At 35.7% G+C, this 22,026-nt stretch overlaps 3 protein-coding genes and 1 long non-coding RNA gene across 6 annotated transcripts; 2 read left to right on the forward strand and 2 right to left on the reverse strand.

The window, feature by feature from the left end:
• Positions 1–694: 694 nt before the first annotated feature.
• Positions 695–5,527, reverse strand: LOC106151083 (uncharacterized). Of its 2 annotated transcripts, XM_013524172.2 has the most exons (8): positions 5,435–5,527; positions 4,747–4,818; positions 4,180–4,282; positions 3,850–3,917; positions 3,561–3,630; positions 2,970–3,194; positions 2,540–2,749; positions 695–2,354 (listed from the first exon to the last, which is right to left on the reverse strand). In XM_013524172.2, exons 1-8 carry the CDS (start codon positions 5,473–5,475, stop codon positions 1,116–1,118), a joined length of 2,028 nt encoding a protein of 675 aa, XP_013379626.2. In that variant the 5' UTR covers positions 5,476–5,527; the 3' UTR covers positions 695–1,115. The 2 variants fall into 2 exon arrangements, with proteins under 2 accessions (XP_013379626.2, XP_086855791.1); XM_086999665.1 differs by lacking the exon at positions 2,540–2,749.
• A 170-nt stretch (positions 5,528–5,697) lies between these two features.
• On the forward strand, positions 5,698–13,784 carry LOC106151105 (uncharacterized). Of its 2 annotated transcripts, XM_013524197.2 has the most exons (17): positions 5,698–5,820; positions 6,268–6,461; positions 6,996–7,127; positions 7,911–8,566; positions 8,729–8,835; positions 9,056–9,161; positions 9,623–9,724; positions 10,032–10,148; positions 10,406–10,471; positions 10,678–10,706; positions 10,844–10,901; positions 11,113–11,171; positions 11,326–11,386; positions 11,590–11,714; positions 12,315–12,483; positions 12,744–12,845; positions 13,135–13,784. In XM_013524197.2, the coding sequence occupies exons 1-17, from the start codon at positions 5,765–5,767 to the stop codon at positions 13,327–13,329; spliced, it is 2,334 nt and encodes a 777-aa protein (XP_013379651.2). In that variant the 5' UTR covers positions 5,698–5,764; the 3' UTR covers positions 13,330–13,784. The 2 variants fall into 2 exon arrangements, with proteins under 2 accessions (XP_013379651.2, XP_086855602.1); XM_086999476.1 differs by lacking the exon at positions 6,996–7,127.
• Positions 13,785–14,009: 225 nt separating this feature from the next.
• On the forward strand, positions 14,010–17,504 carry LOC106151092 (uncharacterized). The gene is made up of 2 exons (XM_013524181.3): positions 14,010–14,586; positions 16,259–17,504. Exons 1-2 carry the CDS (start codon positions 14,477–14,479, stop codon positions 17,502–17,504), a joined length of 1,356 nt encoding a protein of 451 aa, XP_013379635.2. The 5' UTR covers positions 14,010–14,476.
• Positions 17,505–18,015: 511 nt separating this feature from the next.
• LOC147764340 (uncharacterized) lies at positions 18,016–21,991 on the reverse strand. Its single transcript, XR_015331751.1, has 3 exons — positions 21,695–21,991; positions 18,545–18,665; positions 18,016–18,147 (listed from the first exon to the last, which is right to left on the reverse strand). It is a non-coding gene; the product is annotated as an uncharacterized LOC147764340 (long non-coding RNA).
• Positions 21,992–22,026: the final 35 nt, after the last annotated feature.

A 22,026-nucleotide genomic window follows, 5' to 3' on the forward strand; every position in this document is an offset into this window, starting at 1 on the left:
CCAATCAGATCCTTGCAAATAAGATATACTGATTCACAATATTTCGAGATGTTATGGTGCTAATGCTGGGTGGGAGTGAGGGAGGGTAAGGACATGTAAACTAAATGGCAGAATCTAAGTGCTTCTGATTTTACGAAGCTTTGGTATGCTAAAAACACTTTTAACATTGCCCATGAAGCTGTTTTTGTGAAAAAATGTAAGAAAATGGGGATAAATAGATCAGGAACAATAAAATGGGATATTTCTACTACAATAAATAAAACATGGAGGACATTCCTTCATAAGAAACATCCCATTATACCAGTATAATTCTTGTCACATATTCATAAACATTAAAGTAGCCCTTGAAATAAGCATTTATCAGTTAATGGTAGGCAATTGGCTTCCTTAACATAACATCCATGCACCCAATAGGTTTTTTACTTTAAAAATTGCATACTTTGAATGAAATGCGAATGTTAACATAATTAGGCACCATGTTACGTATTTGAGTTTACACGTTGGTTTAGTCTCAGGGAAGAATATTTTTTAAAATTAATTTTGGATCATTTTAAGGAAAGGGCTTTTCAATAAGTCATGGGATCATTGCAATTTAACATCGACTCATATAAATGTTACAGTATAACTTGTTATCATATTGACTTTTTCAATATCATGTGTTAACCATTCACTTTGTTAGAGAATAAACTCTGCATTTAATTTTTGACGTTTTTTATTATTTCATTATCTTTATATGAATTGCGTGGCTTAATATTCTTGTTGCCCAATTACAACTGGACAGCATCACACATATAATTCAATAAGACAAGAATTAAATGTATCATCTAACTTTTCATGCAAAATTTCATTCAGACATATAAAACACTCCAAATAAAATATAAAATGTCACTTTTATTTTGACAAAAAAAAATCCAAAAATTTAATTTCAAAAAAACCTACTCAGAAACTAGATATTACTCTAGACATTTTTCATTCACTACATCAGGTCCTGTGAAAAATTTAGTTAGTTTCAAGTCCCAGTGGACAACATTTGTTTAACATCAATAACTACCTTGCTGTATTACACAGGATCATACAGGTATATCCATATCGAAATATAATAACAAAGATGTATGTTACCGATCTTCTTCGACTAGACCCTTCTTATTTTCCAGCAAGTCATTTGCTAAAGCCTTGAACCCTGGAGGTGGTCTCCTAGGTTTGTTATCCTTTTTTAAATCATTGCTAAATGAGGCAGACAATGCACAATCTGTTCTAAAATCCCCTTGAGGATTTGAAGGGGGTCCCTCCAGTTTAAAGCCGGGTGGTGGCCGGGTGGTTTTAACCACAGTTGCACTCAATTTTTCTGCAATTGAATTTAATGACAACTCATCATTTTTACCTCCTGTCTGGTCTGGTGTAGAATTTGCATTAGTTCCGGATTCATCTTCCAATTTGTTATGAGACTTGTCTCCGCTTTTCAATTGATTGGACTTGCCATGTGCATAATTATTTCCATCTGAACTAGGTTTCTCTCTCCTTCTCCTGCCTGACTGTGGCCTAGAAGTCTTACCACGCTGGTGATGACCATTCACTCCATGATCTAAGACTTCATCATCAGCACCATCTTTAGAAAAGTTTTTGTTGTCATGGGCTGGTTTACCCGTGTGGTATCTTCTGTTGTTTCGGCTATTTGTATTTGCATAATGACCTCTTCCCTTACCTTTGGCATGTCCACGTTCTCTGTGGAACTGTCTGACACTTGAAGGACTGCTTACGTGGCCACCTTCAACTTTTGACTCTTGTATAGCATCTTTACTTTCTTCCTCTTCCTTCCTTTCCAAAAGGTGATCTTTGTCATTTTTGGTAATTGCCTCCTGATCATTTTCTGCTGTTTTCAGTGTTTTTTCTGGATTATCTGAAGCACTGTTCAATGTGTCTACTGCCCTGTTTCTGGTATCTACACCTAATTTTTTGAGATCACTATTTGGGTCTATTTCCTTCCCCTTCTCAACATTTTCATTTTGTAATCTTTTGTTACTGATTGCATCGTCTGTGGTTTTAAGATTTTCAGAGGTGGGTTTATCTTTTGCAGGAGCGGCTTTGTGTCTGTGCTCTCTTGGTGACCTTTGACTTGGCCTGACCTCTCTACGTCCTGAGTATGGTCTCCCTCTGCCTCTTCCCCTTTCATGATGTGAGTAAGTATGGCGTCCAGAGCTAGGTCTGTATCCTTTCTTTATTCCTTCATCCACCTTGTCACTATCAATACGCTTCTTCACACAAGGCTTATCTCCATCTGTCCCTTGCTGCGCAGGCGCCACACTTGCTGATTGTTGGGTATTTTCTAGTGCAACCAAGTTTGTACCAGATGATGACTGTAAAGAAAATACAAAGGATTTGCACATATCTGAAACCAAAATCAAACATAATTGTTTTGGGGAAAAACGATCCATCTTTATAAAAAAAGTTGGCAAAAATTATCATGAATACACATATGCATACTGTACAACTTTATGTTTATTAATTTTGCCCCTTTATACATAAAAAGCCCTTCACTTACAGATGATATCAAATACTTGTTTTTTTCTTCTTCAAGATCAATGATCCCTCCTTTTGCTTTTTGTTTCAGAAGTAACTGTTTCATATTCTCTTGCATTTCTTTGAGTTCCTCTGTAAGGAAGAAGTGGTCACTCCCTGTTGTGGGTGGGACTGCCTGGCGCAGAGAGTCTATATCAAAGGCTATTGGTGTTCTACACACTGGGCATACTGCCTATAGAAAACATTCCATTTTCTTTAATATACTCCATATGTTAGGGATATTCAGCATTTCATCACTTTTATCATTTCAGTACATAAGACCATCCCTTACAACAATATAAAATAAGACAATTTTTGAAATAAATGAGAGTGCAGATTCAAGATTCAAAGCAATTATTTTCCAAATTACTTATGTTCTGGAATAGTACTGTTCGAAAAAATACTGAACTTACTTCCATCTTTGGTTGCTGTAAATGAATAGCACCTAATCTTGCTTGTTCTTCCTCCTCCTGCTTAATCAATTTCATTGTATGATCTATGTGCCTGTAGAGACAGTGGCAGTGGAAGTAATGGTAGCAGTCAGTTCTTGTGAACTCCTCGTCTTCATGGAAGCACTCCAAACAGATCACACACTGACCATGAGGGATGTTGCCTTCTGTCAAGCTCTCTTTAGCAAGCTAAAATATATATTTTACATATCAAAGAATGGTAAATAAAAATCTGTTAATCAAGATCCCTTCTAACTGCAGCTTCATCTTGTGTAATGGAGGTTTAAAAAATCAAAATTCAACCTTATTTTTGAAAATTTCTTAAATTTAGAACACCTGTACCAACATAGATAAGCTTAAAAACTAAATTCAATGTTTTTGCAACCAGTTTCAACTATTTAATCTTTTTAAAAAGTTAGTTAAGTATCATACGACTTTTACTACTTTATTTTTTTTACACTACTCAGTTATATTTTTACTACTTTAAAAAATTTGACTTGACCTTAGTTTACACTAAATTCTATTTGCATAATGATGTTTATTTTCACCAAATACCTCAATCAGTTCATAAAGCATAGGGCTGCCTTCTCTCTCACTTGCTAGGTCTTGTAGCTTTTGAAAAGTCCTAGAAAAGACAAAAATCTCTTGAAGTATGCACTACACTAGTTAGCAAAGCACATAAAAACTTCAGAAAAAATATAAACACTGTATATATGTAATTAACCATTAAGCAAAATAAAACCACCTGTGTACTTTGTATCAATGTGTTCACATACATTTATTAAATCCACAACAATCTTAAATCATTGTTTTTATGTCCACTTTTCTATTCTGTACTACTGACCTGTTTATTTCTTCATCTGCTAGTCCTCTTGGGTTTTTTATCATTATTTTGGGAGCCTCATCTGGATACTGAAAGACAGATTGTTATGTCTATTGTTGAAGTACAAATTCTTTGGTATTCAATTATTTGTATTATTAATGCAAACTGTAGATGAAACATCAACAGATTTTACGCAACCTAGCAAATGTTAAACAATTCTTTAAATCTCACTTTATAACATTTAAACCATTCAGATTGTTAACAAGAAGAGTGACACTGTCATCATAAATTACAATTTATATCATGGGGAAAGTATGGTCAAGTTTTTATCTCATAAAGACTCATTCTCACCTCTGATGACAACTCCATAACCAGGGTCAGACACACATATTTCTGTTCAACACTGTCCCCTGTAGATGGATGAAGACAAATGCTGATGACACAGGGACTAATCCTGAAATGATATAATTTACAATCAATAACTGCAGTTACACTGATCTCAAAAGTACTGCTCTTTTTCTCAGCAAGTAAGAAAGGAGATAATGAGAACTGAATTTCAGTTTATCAAAGGCCTCCTCTCCTGTAATTGGCAATGCGATGAGGTAGGTTGTAACTTATAAATACACCAGGAGTCAGTGAGGTGTATGGGGCACACGCCAGTATTTAGCACAAGTGGATGTCTCATATATATTCCTTTGACGAGTGGTGGATGCTGCATGCAAAAATTCAATCATGGTGGATCACACAGTGTGCATGAGAATGAGGAACATCACATCTGTGTCTTTTGTTTTTGACACTTGCCAAAACATAAAATGTTTCAAACACAAGAATGGCAATAAATATGTATATTGCACCAAGTCAAGGATGCTGGTGAATTTAATATCTCTAACACCTTCAATATCACTCAAGTTAATTTACCCATGCTCATGGTCCACTAAAAGGTCATCTAGATAGATGGATTCCAACACTTCAACTTCCTCTTGTATAGATCTGTAATTAAAAAAATTACTTGATATAAAACAGAATATATTGAGGTAGAACAACTGTGTCTGGTCAGGTATGAGCATGACATCCTACCTAAATGTTGAATCTATTCATCTTATATCTTGTATAAATGTACCAGAGGTTAATAGACCTGACCTTGAAGGTACAGTGTACGTTCATGTGCAGTTATCTGAGACAAATCTACAACATATATAAATAATGCACATAAGTTACACATAAAATGATATAATAGTTTGAACAGCAATAAATAAAATAATAAAGTATATGGTTCAGGACTTCAGGAGAAACATAAAGGATAGTTAATAAATTCTAACACAGAGACAGACTTTTACTGCATTTCCTTCTCCTATATCTTTCAGATTCAAGCTTAAAAAGGGCATTACATGGAACAATTATGAATACCTTTGCACACAACAAGAACGAAACTTCTGAATACATTTACATTTGTAGTTAAAAAACTGGTGCAATATGTAAGAGTAATATACTCATTCAGCTGCCTTTAGCACCCCGAGAGAAGTTAATGAGGTCAGGATATGTGAATGCCTTTATTCATTACAACATCCAAACAATCATATAAGGAATATGAGCTGCAATCACTTACTGGAGCCTTTGAAATTCTGGACGATTGACATCACCAGCCATCACCTGGCTCAGGGCTATCCACCTAACAGGTGTTGCAATGCAATAAGGAAAGTGTCCCCAAGACAAGCAAGATACTAAATATTTATATTTTACGAAAATTGCAACAATGCGTTGATGTATAATTTTTATATTCAATGAGTAACATTTATTAATCAATCACCTCTTAATTTTTGCAATGATAATGATTAATGTCTAACTTTATTCAAATTTTAAACTTTCTTTAGGCTTATCTTGCAAACCTTGATAAATTATCTCCAAGGGTAAACGTTCACTTCCGTAAGAGTCGATTATGGCGGATAGAAGGGGAGATCACCTGTATTCTGTTGACCATGACCAAAAACGACCGTAAGTGAAGTGCAAACATATCACACAGAGCTCTCTTAAACAGATAATTAAATTGAGAATACTATATCAAGGGTTGTGGAACTTAACAGACCAGTTTTTAAAAGGATATCATATTCCAGCAGATATCAGACTAATCAGTGTTGGTTCGTTTATTTAGATGTGTGCTGTTTTTGGAGACACTGATAAGCATTTGTAAGGCTATACAAGCCAGACAGACATTGGAATTACATATATTCTTGACCCAACATAACATGCATTGATTTAATAATAATATTTTATTGAACACTTAACATTTTTTTACTAGTAATAATGCAAATTTGGAAAAAAAGTCTTAATTTATCTGTAGTTATGTTTGTTGTTATTTTATTGTTAATGTATATGATCAGTGCAGACCAGTGGTACCGATTTTATATCACAATTATTAATTATAGTTTTGTATAATGCTAGGATGGTTATTCAGCATGTCCAGAGAAACAGACCCACACCACCACCACCACCACCTGTAGGCTCTCAGAGAGGGTCCAGCCCATACCCTCCAATAACTATACAAACACCAGAAGGTGCAGTGGGAATCCCAATGCAAGGATCTCCTATTATTCCATGGCAGTTACAGGGATTACAAGGAGCTGGGTTAAGTCCAGGTAGCTAGATGTGCTAACCTTACTGAGTTTTTTTGTATAGATATTCATTGGTATACATTAAAAAAAAACTGCAGTTTTTAAAAAGGTCTTGATTTCATGCTGTATCACTCTAATTAGGCAATAACTTCCATTTTATTTTAACTTATCAATTCTTAATGTACAGTGTTTATGTCCTTTACTCACATCTAAAAAGTAAAATTGTGCTTCTGATTCATGTCTTTATTTTCTTTTGGCTTCCTTTTTGTGCTATCTTACAAATACTGGGAGTGAATCATGTGCAGATAAAGATTAATGAATGTTATATCATCATCTGTTTTATTTCAACCATGTACACCATTCTTTTTGTAGTGTGTCCTTGGTGCATTTCAATAGCGACACTAAAAACAATACCTGTAGAAATAACCAGGTGTGTTACACAGGGTGGTCTGTGGCACTTATCACCCTAAACCAGATAGCACAAAACATGGGGGAAATTTAGTTTTATATCCACTTTCTCCATACATGTGTGTTTATATAGCACCTTTCTCCTACTAGAGAACATAGCCTTAGCCATTCTTGAACAAACTGGTGGACCTCCCATGTTTCCCATGCATGGTTCACCATTGTCCAATTGGGCTGGGGTTTCACTAGATTTCTTAGAAGGAAGACTTGGTCCTTTGCATTCAGGTACAGCACAGCATGAAGAATGATCTGTAGATAATGTATTTAATTGAAAATTGGTTAATACTAATTGATATACCCCTTGTTTGGATTGAAATATTTGAAAAAAAAAAGTTGGCATCAGACTTTTGTTTGACCTAAAAGACATAATGGTTTATGCATTTTTGTAACTAAAGGTGTATTAAACATTGTGAAAGAAATTAAAGTGTGGTTAAGAGTTAGAAGATGGTCAAAAAATAAATTTTTGTTCCACTGAAAGGGGGCAATGACAAATTTTAACAGCCAACCACTAAAACAAGTTGATTATATGCTTTAATTTCATGACCATATTCACTATTCGACATACAAGTAGGTATTTACATTTGATCCTAGATTAGCAGGGAAAATGTGGATAAAATCCAGGCATTTTCATTAAAAAGGGTTTTAGAGAGGTAACTGGAATTTGATTTATTTTTGAAGAAATGCACTTTTCATTTGCAGCTAGCATGCATTTTGACAGATTGTGCCTTTTCATTCATTTAGTGCACTGGGATTGAAATCAATCAGGCATTTAAATGCATACTAACAAGTTAGATGATTATTTTGATTGCCCATTTTAATTGAAATTTACGAAAACCAGTCAGTGAGAGGTGTTAGTGTACAGCTTGAGGACTTAAACTTCGATATTATTCTTTGATATCATCCTGATGAAAAAAATTTTCACTATGAAGAATTTATTTGGAAAGAGAAAAAAATAAAGATTTTCCACATCTCTCCTGATAATAGATGTGATGTGGAATATTTTTTCAGGCCAGAGAGTGTCTCCACGCCCAAGAAGCAGAGAACCAGTGCAAAGCCAGACTCCACCTAGAGCATCCAGTAGGGGCACACCACCTGGCCAAGGACGCAGAAGTTCCTCTCCACTCCCAGCCCATAGTAACAGAAGCACCCCCACCAGTTATAGCAACCACGGCACACCCCCTGCCCACAGTAATAGGGCCACGCCTCCCATGTCTGGTCCCTTGCCATTCACAACCAATCCTGGCTTGATGCCATCTCAAGGTTCGTTCCCTGTGGGGATGAATCAAGGTCTTGCACCAGGTGCTCCCCCTGGGTTGCCACCGTCGGCATTGCTAAGCCAGTACCTGCAGGGTTATCCCAACCAGCCCCCTTTGACCCACCCAGATGTCAGGAGGCTACAGGAGTTTTCTGGAGTACCACCCCCAGGGTTGCCAAGACCCCCTAGGGCACCGTCACCAGCGGGTATGGGTCATCGGCCACCACCACCACTGCACCTGGCCCCACACTTGCTGCAAATCCCAAAGACTGAGCTGCCACTGATGGCACCCCAGCCCTCACATCTGACAAATGTGGCACAGCAGATGCTCCCTGAGGATCTCTCCAGACATGAGGAATTTGTGAAAAAAGAAATCAAAGAAGAGGAAGAAGAAGAACTTGTAGATATGGTAAATTGTGATGAGCTGACAAAAGATTGGCACATTTTTTCATTTGTTTTTCTGGTACTTATGAATCTTTGTGACAAAATTCATATTTATGTACATTTATTTCAATAACAAGCTGGAAATGGCAGATATAATCAAGAGCTGCACATTTTATTTCTCTTTCAGCCCAACCCCTTCAACATGAGACTGATGAACTTGAACAACTTTCCAGTGAAAGAAAACACTTATCGTGCATCTTATAGGTCACAGACTGTCGCTGTGCATAGGGCAAAGTAAGTTCGTTGTGCATGTTTGTGCACCCACATGCTAATGATAAATTAATCACTGCCATAAAAACATTGGGATTTCATGTACTCTTGTTGCTTAAATGTATTTTTTTGTTCAGAATGCTTTTTCATTCAGTGTAATCTAAGTACTTCTTTCTTTACCCATAACAGAACGCATGGATTTTGGTAAATATTAATGTGACTTTTAACACTGGTTCCCATTTAGGGCTGGTTCCATCACCAGTGCAGCAAAGTCTTTGGATATCTTAAGACAGACACTACAGAGAAGCATCAACAAGGAGCTGGATGCAGTTATACAAAAGTACATTGAAGTAAGATATCAGAGTAAAAATCTTAATTATTAATATAATCGTCAGTGCAATACTTAGATCTAAGTTGTGTTAAAAAGAAGCAGTACTGATATAATGTGAGACATGAGAAGATAATTTGCAAAACAACTGCTATCAAATCACTTTCATTAAAAATTGTCTGTTAAAGACGTAGTGGGCAAATTTTTTGTATGAAAGGAGTGTTCTGTTATCTGTAATTATAGTTTGCCCTAATTTATATTATATTTTAATTATGTTCACTCCATTTACTAAAGGAAAATATAAAATTAGGAAGCATGCAATGGCATTTCAGAAATGGTCTTAAAAATGCATGTGTATATTGTTTTGGATGAATAAGATGTAGTTCACATTGGACAAGACAAAAGTACTGAAAGTGCAGCCAAAATAAAACTCCAAGTAAGACGTTAAATTTGTGATTATTATTCAGTAATCTCATCTTTCAGACATTTTTTGGTTCAGCTGTAGAAAATATAAAATTGAATAATGGTGAGAATTCTGTCTCTGATGACCATATCCAAGCAGTTTGCAGGCAGATGTTGGAAGAGGTATGATAGAATTTGCTATACAGTCATCTTGACACAAACATGTTTTATTGTTCTTCAACACATATAAAGGTCCATTTTTGGACAGTCATAAGTTAAAGATCGCTTGAAACATATTTACACGAGCTAAAAAGGAACAGACTGTGTTGGATGGGTCACATTGCAAAAGAGTAATGGGTACTGTTTCTTGAAATGAAATAAAAGATGGCTATGTTTTTGGTTGACAGATATGTTTTATTTGTTTCATTAGTGACTTGCATCCCTTGTTAAAGCAGTCTTTGGTGGCTATTGTTTCTGTTTTTATTTTCAGGCCAAAAAGATGTACATTCGTGAATCAAGGAGTCCCACACCAGTGAGAGATGGCTACGTGTCAGACAACCCATCTGAAGTGGGGAGTTTGACAGGGTCACATGCTGGGAGAAGAAGGGTATGACTGAATAGTTTACTATTAAAGAACTGACAACAGGTTTAGTTTATGTTATTATTGTACATTGATAGGAATTTGAACAGTGTTGTTGTACATTTTTCCTTGGTTCTTGTAAAAGTAGTCTGATAAATATTGCATAATATTGTAAGAGTTCAGACTGTGAAAAAGATTATGTTATAACTTTATTGCCAATGTTATGCTTGCAAAAAACATTTATTTACCTAAATATTTTGAAATATCTGATTTTGAAATTATAGAAAAGAAGAGGCTCAGATACAGACTCAGAAGCTAGTGTGCCAACAAAGAGAATTAATGTGTTCAAGGTAAGAAGAAGCAAATAAAACAAAACAGCAGAAATGTATTCAAATATGTTTTCTATTCAAGAATATTTAATTATAAAAAGGTTCAGAAAGGATCTGCAAAATCAAAGTAAAACATGTGATTTGAAGCTAAATGGAAAATAAAAACATGCAAATGAAAAATGGCAACATGAATGCACATATTTATTCTCTTTTTCTCTTTTATTTAGAAAAAGGGAAGGCCCCCACTTTCATCAGGGTATGTTTCACAATAAATGGAAACTTGTGAGTAAAGATTAGTTTAACAGTGATGATCAGTTTGAACAGTGATATTTGTCAAAAAACCTTAGACAAAAATTGGTAATTAAGCTGACATTGTACCTTTGTGTTTCATAGAAGATCAACTCCATCAAAAACATCAAAAGCAGATAGTGTGAAGAGGGAAGGTCACAAGGTAAGACATCACAAACTTTTTTCAAGAATGAAGAAAATGAAGCATTTAGTACAACTTACCTTTTATTCTGCATTGACAAAATTAAAATGCCTTTTAGGTTTCATGAAATGAGATCACATTATTGTTACGTTATTTTAGTGCAAGTCTTTATCTGCTTGCACATTTTCTATTTATTTTCTGTGACTTAAGACTTTCTTTTTTTTTTTTTCAGTGGGATGCTGACCGTTTAAAAGAAGATACATTGTTTATCATGGGGTCAAAAGCTAATAAGTATGTTTTATATATCTATGTAAACCGACAACTAAAATAATATAAAATATAAATGATGGAACAATATTTCATATTCTAAATTATCCACTTTATTTATTTTTCTACAATGAAGCTGTCGCATTTGTTTACATGTATTTTTCTATCCATGAAAAAGGGCATTAGGTCTTGGAGCTACTCGAGGACGACTGTACATCAAACATCCTGATATATTCAAGGTTGGGTGTTTTTATTTTTTGCTCATTTACTTCACCTATTTATAACACAACATTTTCTGTAACTGATGTAAGCATTTTATATTGATTCAGAAGTACTTTGAATTCCTATTAATTACTAGATGTGTATTCAAACATTTTTTCATGTGTGAAGCTTTTATATAGTAGAAATTAAGAAACTTGACACTTTTGTTTGCTATCTCTAGTATTCTGGAGACCAAGATGATAAAGTGTGGCTTTATGAAAACCATAGAATGCCAGCCACTGGAGGAAAAGCTTATCTTTTACTGGTGGAAGATATGCAGGAACTTATTGAGAGCTCAGAGTACAGGTATGGTAGCACGTGGTAAAGCACGTGGACCCTAGTTTCAAAGCCAATGATGACACTTTCTTTATTTTCAATTTCTGTAAGTGCTCATGTGTCACATTTGAACTTTAGGAGCATTTTTTGTGTTAAATGATTGACGCGTAACGTGACAGGTACAAATGTTACATAAGTCTGTGAAGTTTGTCACATGGCCTTCTTCATAACCACAAAATCTGGATTATTGGGTGTGCCTCAGTATCATTAACATGCATGCACCCAGTGTATGAAGGTTTGAAAATGAAAAATCTGAATTGTATCAAATCTGAAACTCTGGGTAGGTGCACATTTGTTTTAACATAATTCAGTTTTTTTCCAGAAAAGATTAGTCTTGTAAGTTTAAATTTTATAGAAACGATCATTTGTCTTTTCACTGCACATATTTCACAACAGGTGCAAATGTAGCAGTAGATAAAAGTTGTACAAAATTTTTGAAACTATTTTATATAAATCACAATTCTTCTTTCATTGGAATTACAGTGTATCTCAGCCTTTGTTATTTTCCAGTTACAGCCCTAGTCAGGGTATGTGGATATTTATTTTTCTTTCTCATTTCCTTCATTTCAGAGATAACAGCGGGCTGATGCCAGAGCTGATCAAAGGTTTCACAGTACCAGACTGGATGATAGAGAAGATGAAGATCCAGATGATGGCCATGAGGACAGATAAAGGGAAGAAGGACAGGAGCAGGTCAGCCACACCCATGGAGACCAAGACCAGCAACCAGGTCATGGAGGTGAGATTACTGGTGATTTATATGGTGATTTACACATTGGTGTAAATGTTAAGAAATAATGGATAAAGAGGTCACATTATAAAACTTAAAAGGTGATCTGTTTATTTAAAAAACTAACCATGGTTTTGAATTTTAGTCATTGATTTGTGCTTTCTTTTGGTGTCAGCAGACCAGTTTTTCTGTGAAAAGTTAAGCTCTTGGTGTGATTTTATTGCATTTTGTTATCTGTGTACACGAGTTTGGTAATTATTTGATTCCAGGAGAATGCAGTGGATGCAGATGTGGAATCTGATAAACATTTACCATTTACAAATGAAGAAAGCTCACAGGTCACATTGGGAGCCTGCAAGAGGGAACAGCAGGTTAGCTTTGGAAATTTGGTATATTTCTGTCAGAAAATGAAATTGGTTGTTTTTGTTTTGACCTTGAGTTTAATTAACAATTTTAAATTGAATTGACTGTCAACATAAATTTGAAATTATTATAATAAAGACATTGTAAATTTTTACGGCTGTTCACCACAAGTTTGAAAAAATCGGTGGACCCCTTTAGTAATGGAAAGAGTCAAAAAGTCTATGCTAATTATAGCAATATTGGATAATAGAGAGTGTAGAGAAATATTTGAAGAGATGAAGTGCTTTGTATTTCCAGCCATCTCCGGCAAATACAGAAGAGATGGAACTGCTGTCTTCACATGGAGAGGAGGACAACCCATCGCCATTTGGTATCACAGGCGGATTTGGAGGGGTTAGCCCTGCGCCAGGGGGGTCTCCCTCAACTTCAGACTTACTGGATGATGCTGCCCCATTAACTGGACCTTTTGAATTACAATATGGTGGACATTAGAATAATTTGGTGATGTTGTTTTCAGCTTGTCTAACAAGAGTAGGTGCTAAATCAAGAGGAAGAAGTTTTAGGAGTTTTAGTGACACCTGAACTGGAACATCTGTGATGGGATTATTGAAGATCTGTGTTGATTTAAATAGACAAATAGACTTGACAAGTCTTCATGAATGTTCTTTGTTACTTGCTGGTCAAGGATTTATAAAGATTTGAATGTTAATGCTGGATAAGCAGCTGCTTCGCACAAGAAAAGAAACTGTTTGATAGTAATAATTTGGATTATAACAGTGGTTTTATATGAAAATGAATTTTAGACTACTGTTGTTAAGATGGCTGGTTGATATTTTTATAGAAGTATTGTGCCGTGAATATTGTATGGAAGGGTTTAAAATTTCATTAATAATATATATTTTAAATATATTGTGTAAAGATATTAAAAGTTGTTTGTAGACCATATACACATATTGCTTTGTATTCAAAGTATATTCTTTAAAATTTTTATCCTGGTGGTTGAATCATCATTTACTTGAAAAAAGCCCCTGTCTCCTATTACTCCTTGCCCTGTTCGATTTTCAAGGGTTGAATGCATTAGTCACGAAATGAAAAAAAAGTGATAAACTTGCCCAGTAATATTGTTATTGTTTTTGATAAAATTCAAAATATTAATTCAAATTTTTGAGCCTGTCTCTGATGTTTAATTGATGAATTATGTGTTTGTGTTTATGCTGTGAAAGAATGCATGTGTGTATGCTGTTAAAGTTGACAATTCCCAGAAACTAGCTCTGAAACAATACACAACATTGCATTTTGTCAAAAAGTTTTGAACATGAATTGAAGAATAAACCCGAGGTTGAGCAAGTCACCTCTACACAGGCATCCATCCAGCAGGTCTTATTTTTTAATCTTAAACAAAGTGGTATTGATCTTCATTGAACATTTCATCGACTTTGAATACGTTCAATTCAGTTTGTTTGTACCATCTCCGTAGAGACGTGGTGAATGCACAGTGATTTTTGTGGCAGACACTATTTTCAAAATGAGTGAATAGAAATGTTCTAAATGCCAACGCCCTATTCGTGGTCATGAAGGTCTACATGAGGAATATTGCCCATGTGTGAACACTTTGTCAGAAGATTTCGAAAAACAACCCATGGCTTCGACTTCAGGTGAGAGTGAAACTGACCAGCCGTCAACTGCTGCTGCTAGTGAACCAGTCGAGATAGAAAAGAAGAGAAATGAGTTTTTCCAGTTCATATTAAGGTAAATAAGGATAATGATTGTACTAATTTTTGGCTTGTTTGAATACGAAACTTATATTACCCTCTGCAAAGGTTGCAGATTGATTTTTCAGTAGATATTCAATATATTTCTAGCTAATTCATGGCACAATTTGCATTATAAAAAAGAGCACAGTCTTCGACTCAGATAGAGGGTTAGGCTAGCACGAAATCCGTGCGTTAGCCTTCCTATTTACAGTTTCTGATAGCGTATACATCAGGAACCTTGAAAAGGAGTTCTAACGCATAAATTTGGGGCACTTTTGCAGTAGGTATATTTTCCCCACCCTTGTACTCTTTAATTTTTAGAGGGGAAATACTGCAAAAGTGACAAATTTCGTGCTAAGGGCCCGCATTTGAAACTGTCACATTCTTTTTTCTAAGTGCAGGAAAACAGCTGTTTGTACTTTTTTTTACTAAGAATAATACAAGACATTGAATCTAAATGCAAGCAGTGGTTCATGAGTACCGGTGTAGCATGAAAACCTGACTCCCCTAAATTGTGATCCCCAGTCAAATCTTCATAATGAAAATGTGACTCCCCCCCCCCCCAATGAAATTTTGACTCCCCCCCCCCCCTACAAAAATAATTTACCATCAAACTTTCAAATATTTCCAATTTATTCTTCATTAAGTATACTAAAAGGGAAAATCTTGAAATGATCACCAAATGTCAAATAAATAGCTTTCTCAAAGGAGATCATTGGGTGGTAGAATACACATTTTTAATTTTATTTTTCATGATTTTTAAATTTTTCCCCTTTATATTTTACAATCAAACTTTCAAAAATATCCAATATATTCTTTATCAAGTATACTAAAAAGAAAGATGTTGAACTGATCACCAAATATCAAGTAAATAGCTTTTTCATAGGGGAGTCATGGGGTGGTAAAATACACATTTTAAATTTATTTTCTCATGAAAATTTTCACCTGCAAACTAACAAAAAGTGCCAATGAATCCCTCATTATGTATACCACAAGATAAAAGTGAGTCAAAAAAGTATTCCTAAAGTTTTGTAGGGGGTGGGGGTAGGGAGTCTAAATTTCACGGGGGAAGTCAGCTTTTCATTATGAAATTTTGACTGGGGAGTCACAATTTAGGGGAGTCAGGTTTTCATGTAACACCCGTACTAGAAATTTGATTTTGCGGAGATAGCTCGAATAGTGTATCAATAATATAATACTGTAAAAACTTTTCGCGAAAAATACCATACTTAACTAATTTTTCTGGGTGGAACGGTGTCCATTCCGGTTAGAAAACCCGATAAAATGGCGAGAGACCGGAAAAGAAGCACTTAAATAGTCTGTGTTGACAATGAGGTGTCACGTTGGACAAATTCTCAAAAATATCACGTACGAAGCGACAAATAAATAGTTTTTTAAAGAATTTACTTTGCAGTTTGCAAAGAAAAATCTTAAAAAACGCGCTTCAAAGCTCTTTAATAACATGATTGTGACCTGTTATTTCATTTATGTTAGATGCAATTTATGTTGAGATGGTGAGGTTTTTAGATACTTATTTATTTCATATTTACTTTTGTCCTAAAATTGCTATGCATGTTCACTTTGATTGAGCATCGTGATTAGCATGAGCTCGGGCGAATCAAGCAAATGTATGAAAAGTCCTTTTACACACTTCTAATCGATTTCAGGGGTGACCATAGTGGTCTAAGGGCAATGTTTCCAGACCCATCGCCGCAAAATGATCAAACCCATGCAGATGAGAATGCCCCTCAACCGACAAGCGTTCGATCTGGCAAACCGAAAACGTGCCGCAATTTACCTTTTCTAGGCTCTAGCAGCAGAGTACACCCCGAATCTCAAGGCGACAGGGTAAACAAAGGCACAGCAGAGAATTTACTCTTTCAATCGTATCCAAGCACCAAAGATAACTGTATGAAAGGGGCATTGTTGGAGGGTGGCCTTCCGCTTATCGTTGCCGCCTGTAACGTAGCCTTACCCGAGGAAACTCAGAAAGAAATAATCGACATTTTAATGGAAAAAGCAAACAACATATTTACCCCCGAAAAAATAGAGGATTTGTTCTCCCTAAAGAAAAATAAGAAAAGTAACAATGTGTTTCACGAACTGGTCCGTCTGTCTACCCAGCCCTGGGTGGAACTGCTTTTCACTGAGGAAAACCTGGAGAACTCACTTTTCATTCCTAGGTCACCACTGAAAAACGAAAGTACTTTTATGATGATGGAGGAACCAAAATCTGCTAGACCATTATGTATTGATAGGATAAAGGCGATTATGAATCACATTGTTAACAAATCTTGTGAACTTTGGGATAAAAAAGCGAAAAAAGATGTTATCCTTTTTCAGCCCAATGACAAGGGATACACTCCTTTAGAACTGGCCGTACAAGACGGGGCTGTGCATTTAGCCTGCTATCTGTTGGATTTAGAAAACGTTCATAAAGTACCTGCAAATTCTGAATGTCCTGACAAGCGCCTTGTGCATCAAGATTTCGTTTACAGACTGGCACCTTTGAAAGAGATAACGGAGGATCTTAAAGTAGTGCAACGGTTTGATGAACTATTTGTCCGTAAAGATGGCGCCTTGTCGCTGATGGAGTGCATCACCGTGAATAAGGGGGCAAAAGCCATGGAGTTTGTTAACATCGTGCCACTGAGCCATGCTATAGCCGAGCAATGGAGTAGATGTTTAAAAATCCATGTGATCTGGGGACTTGTTCATTTTCTAACAGCAGTAGCATTGTCTGTGTGTGCTAGTTTCCGCCCCAGTAGAGCTGAGGTTGCTTATATAAGCCGGGCTGGGACTACGCGCGAGTGTCCACCGAAATCGTGGTCGTGTTGTATGCCTTGGTTCTTCTTTTCATCGAACTATATGCTCTCGCCCAGAAGGGCGCGTTGGAAAATTCTATCAAGATGATCTGGAAAGCACGATCAAATGAGCGTTATTCTGTCGTTTTTATTTTATACTCGATTTTCACCATTACAGCGACAGTTCTGCGTGTCGCTGCATATGCTTACGAAGAAATATTCTTGACTATCGCCGTTATTTTGAGTTGGTGGTCTTTCATCCATTTTCTAAGGCCTTTTAAGCGGTTAGCTTTTTATACAGTAATGATACAAAAAGTAATGTTCAAAGACATTTTTCGCTTTTCTGTGCTTTTCTTGTTCCAGTTGGTAGGTTTCACGACAGCATTCCAAGTAATGTTTGAAGGTGTAGAAAATCCTCCAGAAGAATTTTCTTCTTTCGGGCATATCGTGTTTCACTTATTTAAAGTAACTATTGGCTTAGGTGATGTAACTCTTATGGAGGAGGTTAGTTATCCATGGTTTGGCGTTATCCTCTTTGCCATATTTGTCTTGATAAGCTATCTACTGCTATTTAATATGGTGATTGCCATGATGTCAGAGACAGTGCGGCTTGTCGCAGAAAACCGCAAACTTCAATGGCGGCTTCAACAGCTCCACGTTTCAATCTTCATAGAAAGACGATTGTTGCCAAAGTTTCGGCGAAATTGCATGGTCATCATCGACCAACCTTGTATACCATCTACTGTAAGAAACTGAAGCGAATCACCGAAAAGAAAAAGAAAATAAAATATACATGTACATTACAAAGTAAAAAAAAGACAGTAGGCCTTCTTGTCATATAGTTACATTTCCTTTGAGGATTAGCCTAGAAATTATGTTTGCACAACGCAATCACGCAAAACATTTTTCAGGGTAAAGTTGTATTTTTATCTAGTGTAATAGTTGTAAGACGACGCATTAAAGTGATAACAACTCTTTATATGAGATTCAAAGTTCCACAATAAATATATTGTAAAAGACACATAAAAACAAATTCCATTTTACCACAAAAAAATGTGGACCTTCATAGATGGCTTCTCTCCGTTAAAATCCCCTGAAAAATTATTACACGCGCGCGCGCACACACACACACACACACACTGGACTTACTCTGAATGTGGGAACAGAGTCATTAACCATTGGTAATTTTGGGAAAATCCTGGTTTACTCCGGGAAATCCAATTTATGGCACTTTTCCCGCCAAAAGGAAGGGTTGTTATCCCTTTAACACCTGTGAATGGAATGTTATTTGACTACTTAAAAATATTAAATCTATCATACAGACGTCTGGAGAGAGAAGCTTTAAGTTTAGCATATGAATGAATGTGAATGAAATTTGCACGATTTAGCTTCAGGCATCTCACCTGCAGGGGGGTCCAGATTCCGGGTTTTACAATTCGAAAGCATCGCAAATTACGACCGCACAAAAGCTTGTAGTCCGGTTGCTTAGGGCAAAAAAAAAAAAAAAAAAAATGGCCAAATCGTGACATGGCGGATAAAAGCACCAAATTTTGCATGTGGGTACCTTTTGACATACTAAATCAAATTAGAGCCGTAGCCCACGGAAAAAATTTACCATTTGGCCTAAAATCCAAAATGGCCGCCAATTTGTGAAATTCTGTAGAAATATATACATACCTATGTTGATTTTTATCAAATTAAGTATTTTCTCAATGTTTTCCACATCCTTATTACCCATATTATGCATATGTGTCAGGTAACAAAGTAGTGTCCTTGGACTTTTTGAAAAAATCCAAGATGGCCGCCATATGGCATAGGAATACTAGATCTTGTACACAGGTTTTCAACTAACTAATGCCAACTAGGAAGATGCATTGCCCACTATCTAATTGTTTCTTATTACACAAATAATATATTTGTGGTGAGTAATTAACCTTTATTCTCAGGCATTTCGAGGAAAATCCAAGATGGCCGCCATATCAAAGGAATACTAGTAAAAACATAGGGCTTCTTCTGCCATGGAGATATAATATTAATTGATAAATTAGGTTTGTTTTTGAGTATTTTCCACATCTTTTTAATTCACGTAATATATATATGATGAGAATGTTATGTGTATCCTTTTTGAAAAGAAAACAAAACAAAATGGCTGCCATTAGCCATAGAAGGTGGGGTTCAGTTAATACCTGTGGCAGATAGGCTTACATATAAAATGAAGCTGAATTCAATTGTTATTCTGTTTTTTCAGTATTATTTTCCCATGATACATATCTGTTAGGTAATTAATGTCCATATTTTATCATTTTGGGGAAATCCAAGATGGCCTTTTCCCCATAGGAAAACTGGTGCATTAGATTTTATAGGCACTTCTAAGGCAAATGAGGGTAATCATGATATTTTGTCAAAATACTTAAGGGTATACACATGTTACCCACCAGATAGATATCTCAAAGCCCAAAAAGAATGTGGGAAATACCAAGAAACAAAATTAATTTTACATTGAACCCAATGTCTCTCTGGCAGTAGTTGACTGTACTATTCCTATTGTGAATTGCAGCAATCTTTTGTTTTTTTCTCAAATGCGCAAGATGCACACTTGCTACACACCAGATTTATATAGAGTAAGGTTAATAAGGATGTCAACATGTTTGAACATCAAACGGCTTTATTTCATGTTGGAATCAATGCCTGAACTGTTCCATTAATTGACACCTATTTGCATTTGAATGATATATTCCTATAACAACTGGCAGCTATCTTGGGTTTTCTCCGAATAATACTCAAGGATACATACACTTTCTACACACACGGAGTCTTTCATAAGGATAAATAGGATATGAAAAACATTTAAAAATTATCTTAAGTTAACTGCATTTAAATTGTACTCATTGTATCTCTGGCATTATTTGATTATGTGTTCGAATATTCTAATGACAAAAGGCAGACATCTTGAATTTTTTCCAGAATACCCAAAGATACACACATGCTACAGACCAGGATGTACACTATTTACCCACCAGATATATATCATAGGACTAATAAAGATGGGCAAAACATGATAAGCAAACACAATTTCACCCTGGTAGTAGATGAAAAGCCATGGATGTGCAGTTGTAATTCCAGTGTTCCTATGTTCCTATGGCCAATGACGTCCATCTTGGATTTTCTCAAAATGATCAAATATGCACATTTATTACCTGCTAGATATATATCACAATGTAATAATTATCTGTAAAACACTAAAAAAAATAAATAAACTGAATTTGATAGTGAATTAGCTGGCATTAGTTCCAACCCTTTGTAACACTAGAAGTATTCCTATGACATATGGCGGCCATCTTGGATTTTCTCAAATGCCCAGGAATACATGTTAGTTACTCACCACATACATATTGTGTGGGTGGAAAGGATGTGGAAAACACCCAGAAACAAACTTAATTTGATAGTGGAAAATTAATCTTTCCAGTTGCCATTAGTTGAATCCCCCGTATACTAGAATTCCTGTGGCGCATGGCAGCCATCTTGGATTTTCCGAAATGCCCAAGAACACTTTGTAGTTACTCACCACAAACATATTATGTGGGTAACAAAAATCTGAGAAGCAGACTTAATTTGATAGTGGACAACGTATCTGTCTAGCTGGTATTAGTTGTGCACTAGTATTCCTATGGCTGTTTCGATGGCATATGACAGCCATCTTGGATTTTTTCAAAAAGTCCAAGGGAACTAGTTTGCTATCTGACATATATGAATAAAATGGGTAATAAGGGTGTGGAAAACTCTGAGTAAATAATTTATTTGATAAAAATCAACATAGATATGTACACATTTCTATAGAATTCCATAAATTGGCGGCCATTTTGGATTTTTTGGCCAAACGGTAATTTTTTTCCGTGGGCTACGGCTCTAATTTGATTTAGTATGTCAAAAGGTACCCACATGCAAAATTTAGTGCTTTTATCCGCCGTGTCACGATTTTTTCCTTAAGCCACCGGACTATTGGCGATCAATCGCTATTTGCCATAGCGATTGCAACTACCTGCTGACTCCAAGCCTTAGCAAACGAACGATACTAGAGTTTGATCGCCGCATAAAGTGAAGACGTCCTGACACAACTACACATAATGTAATTTTATTTGTTGTATTTTAATACAATTTTAATAGGAAATTTATAGGAATATCACAATTCCAAATGCTGGTATATGAAGTGTTTGACACCAATATAATGTCAAAAACAATTTAATAAGCGAAGTGCACGTGTTATTATTATGTGAAATTGTTTACAAATGAGGACCTCACAGATGTAAATATAAGTATTTCTTCAAGTACTTCTTGCGGACTCGGTTCCCACCCTCCAGGATTGCCTTCTCCCCCTGGTGCCACCTAGGTCATCTGTATTGTTGTGACTGTTTTTGATTAATTTCAAAATATTAATCTGAATTTGCAGGCCATCTCCTTACCAGTCTCTAGTGTTATACTGATGAAATATTTGTTTGTGAGCATACTGTTAAAGAAAAAAGTGATTCTAACTGGAGTATTGACAATTCCAAGAAAAATACCTCTGACACAATACACATCACCGTATATAACCTCAATTTGTCAATAAATATTGAATGTGGATAACAGAATAA

The sequence above is a fragment of the Lingula anatina genome, chromosome 1 (genome assembly GCF_051362555.1).
Source record: "Lingula anatina isolate TDL-2025a chromosome 1, LinAna3.0, whole genome shotgun sequence".
NCBI classification, from domain to species: Eukaryota; Metazoa; Brachiopoda; class Lingulata; order Lingulida; family Lingulidae; genus Lingula; species Lingula anatina.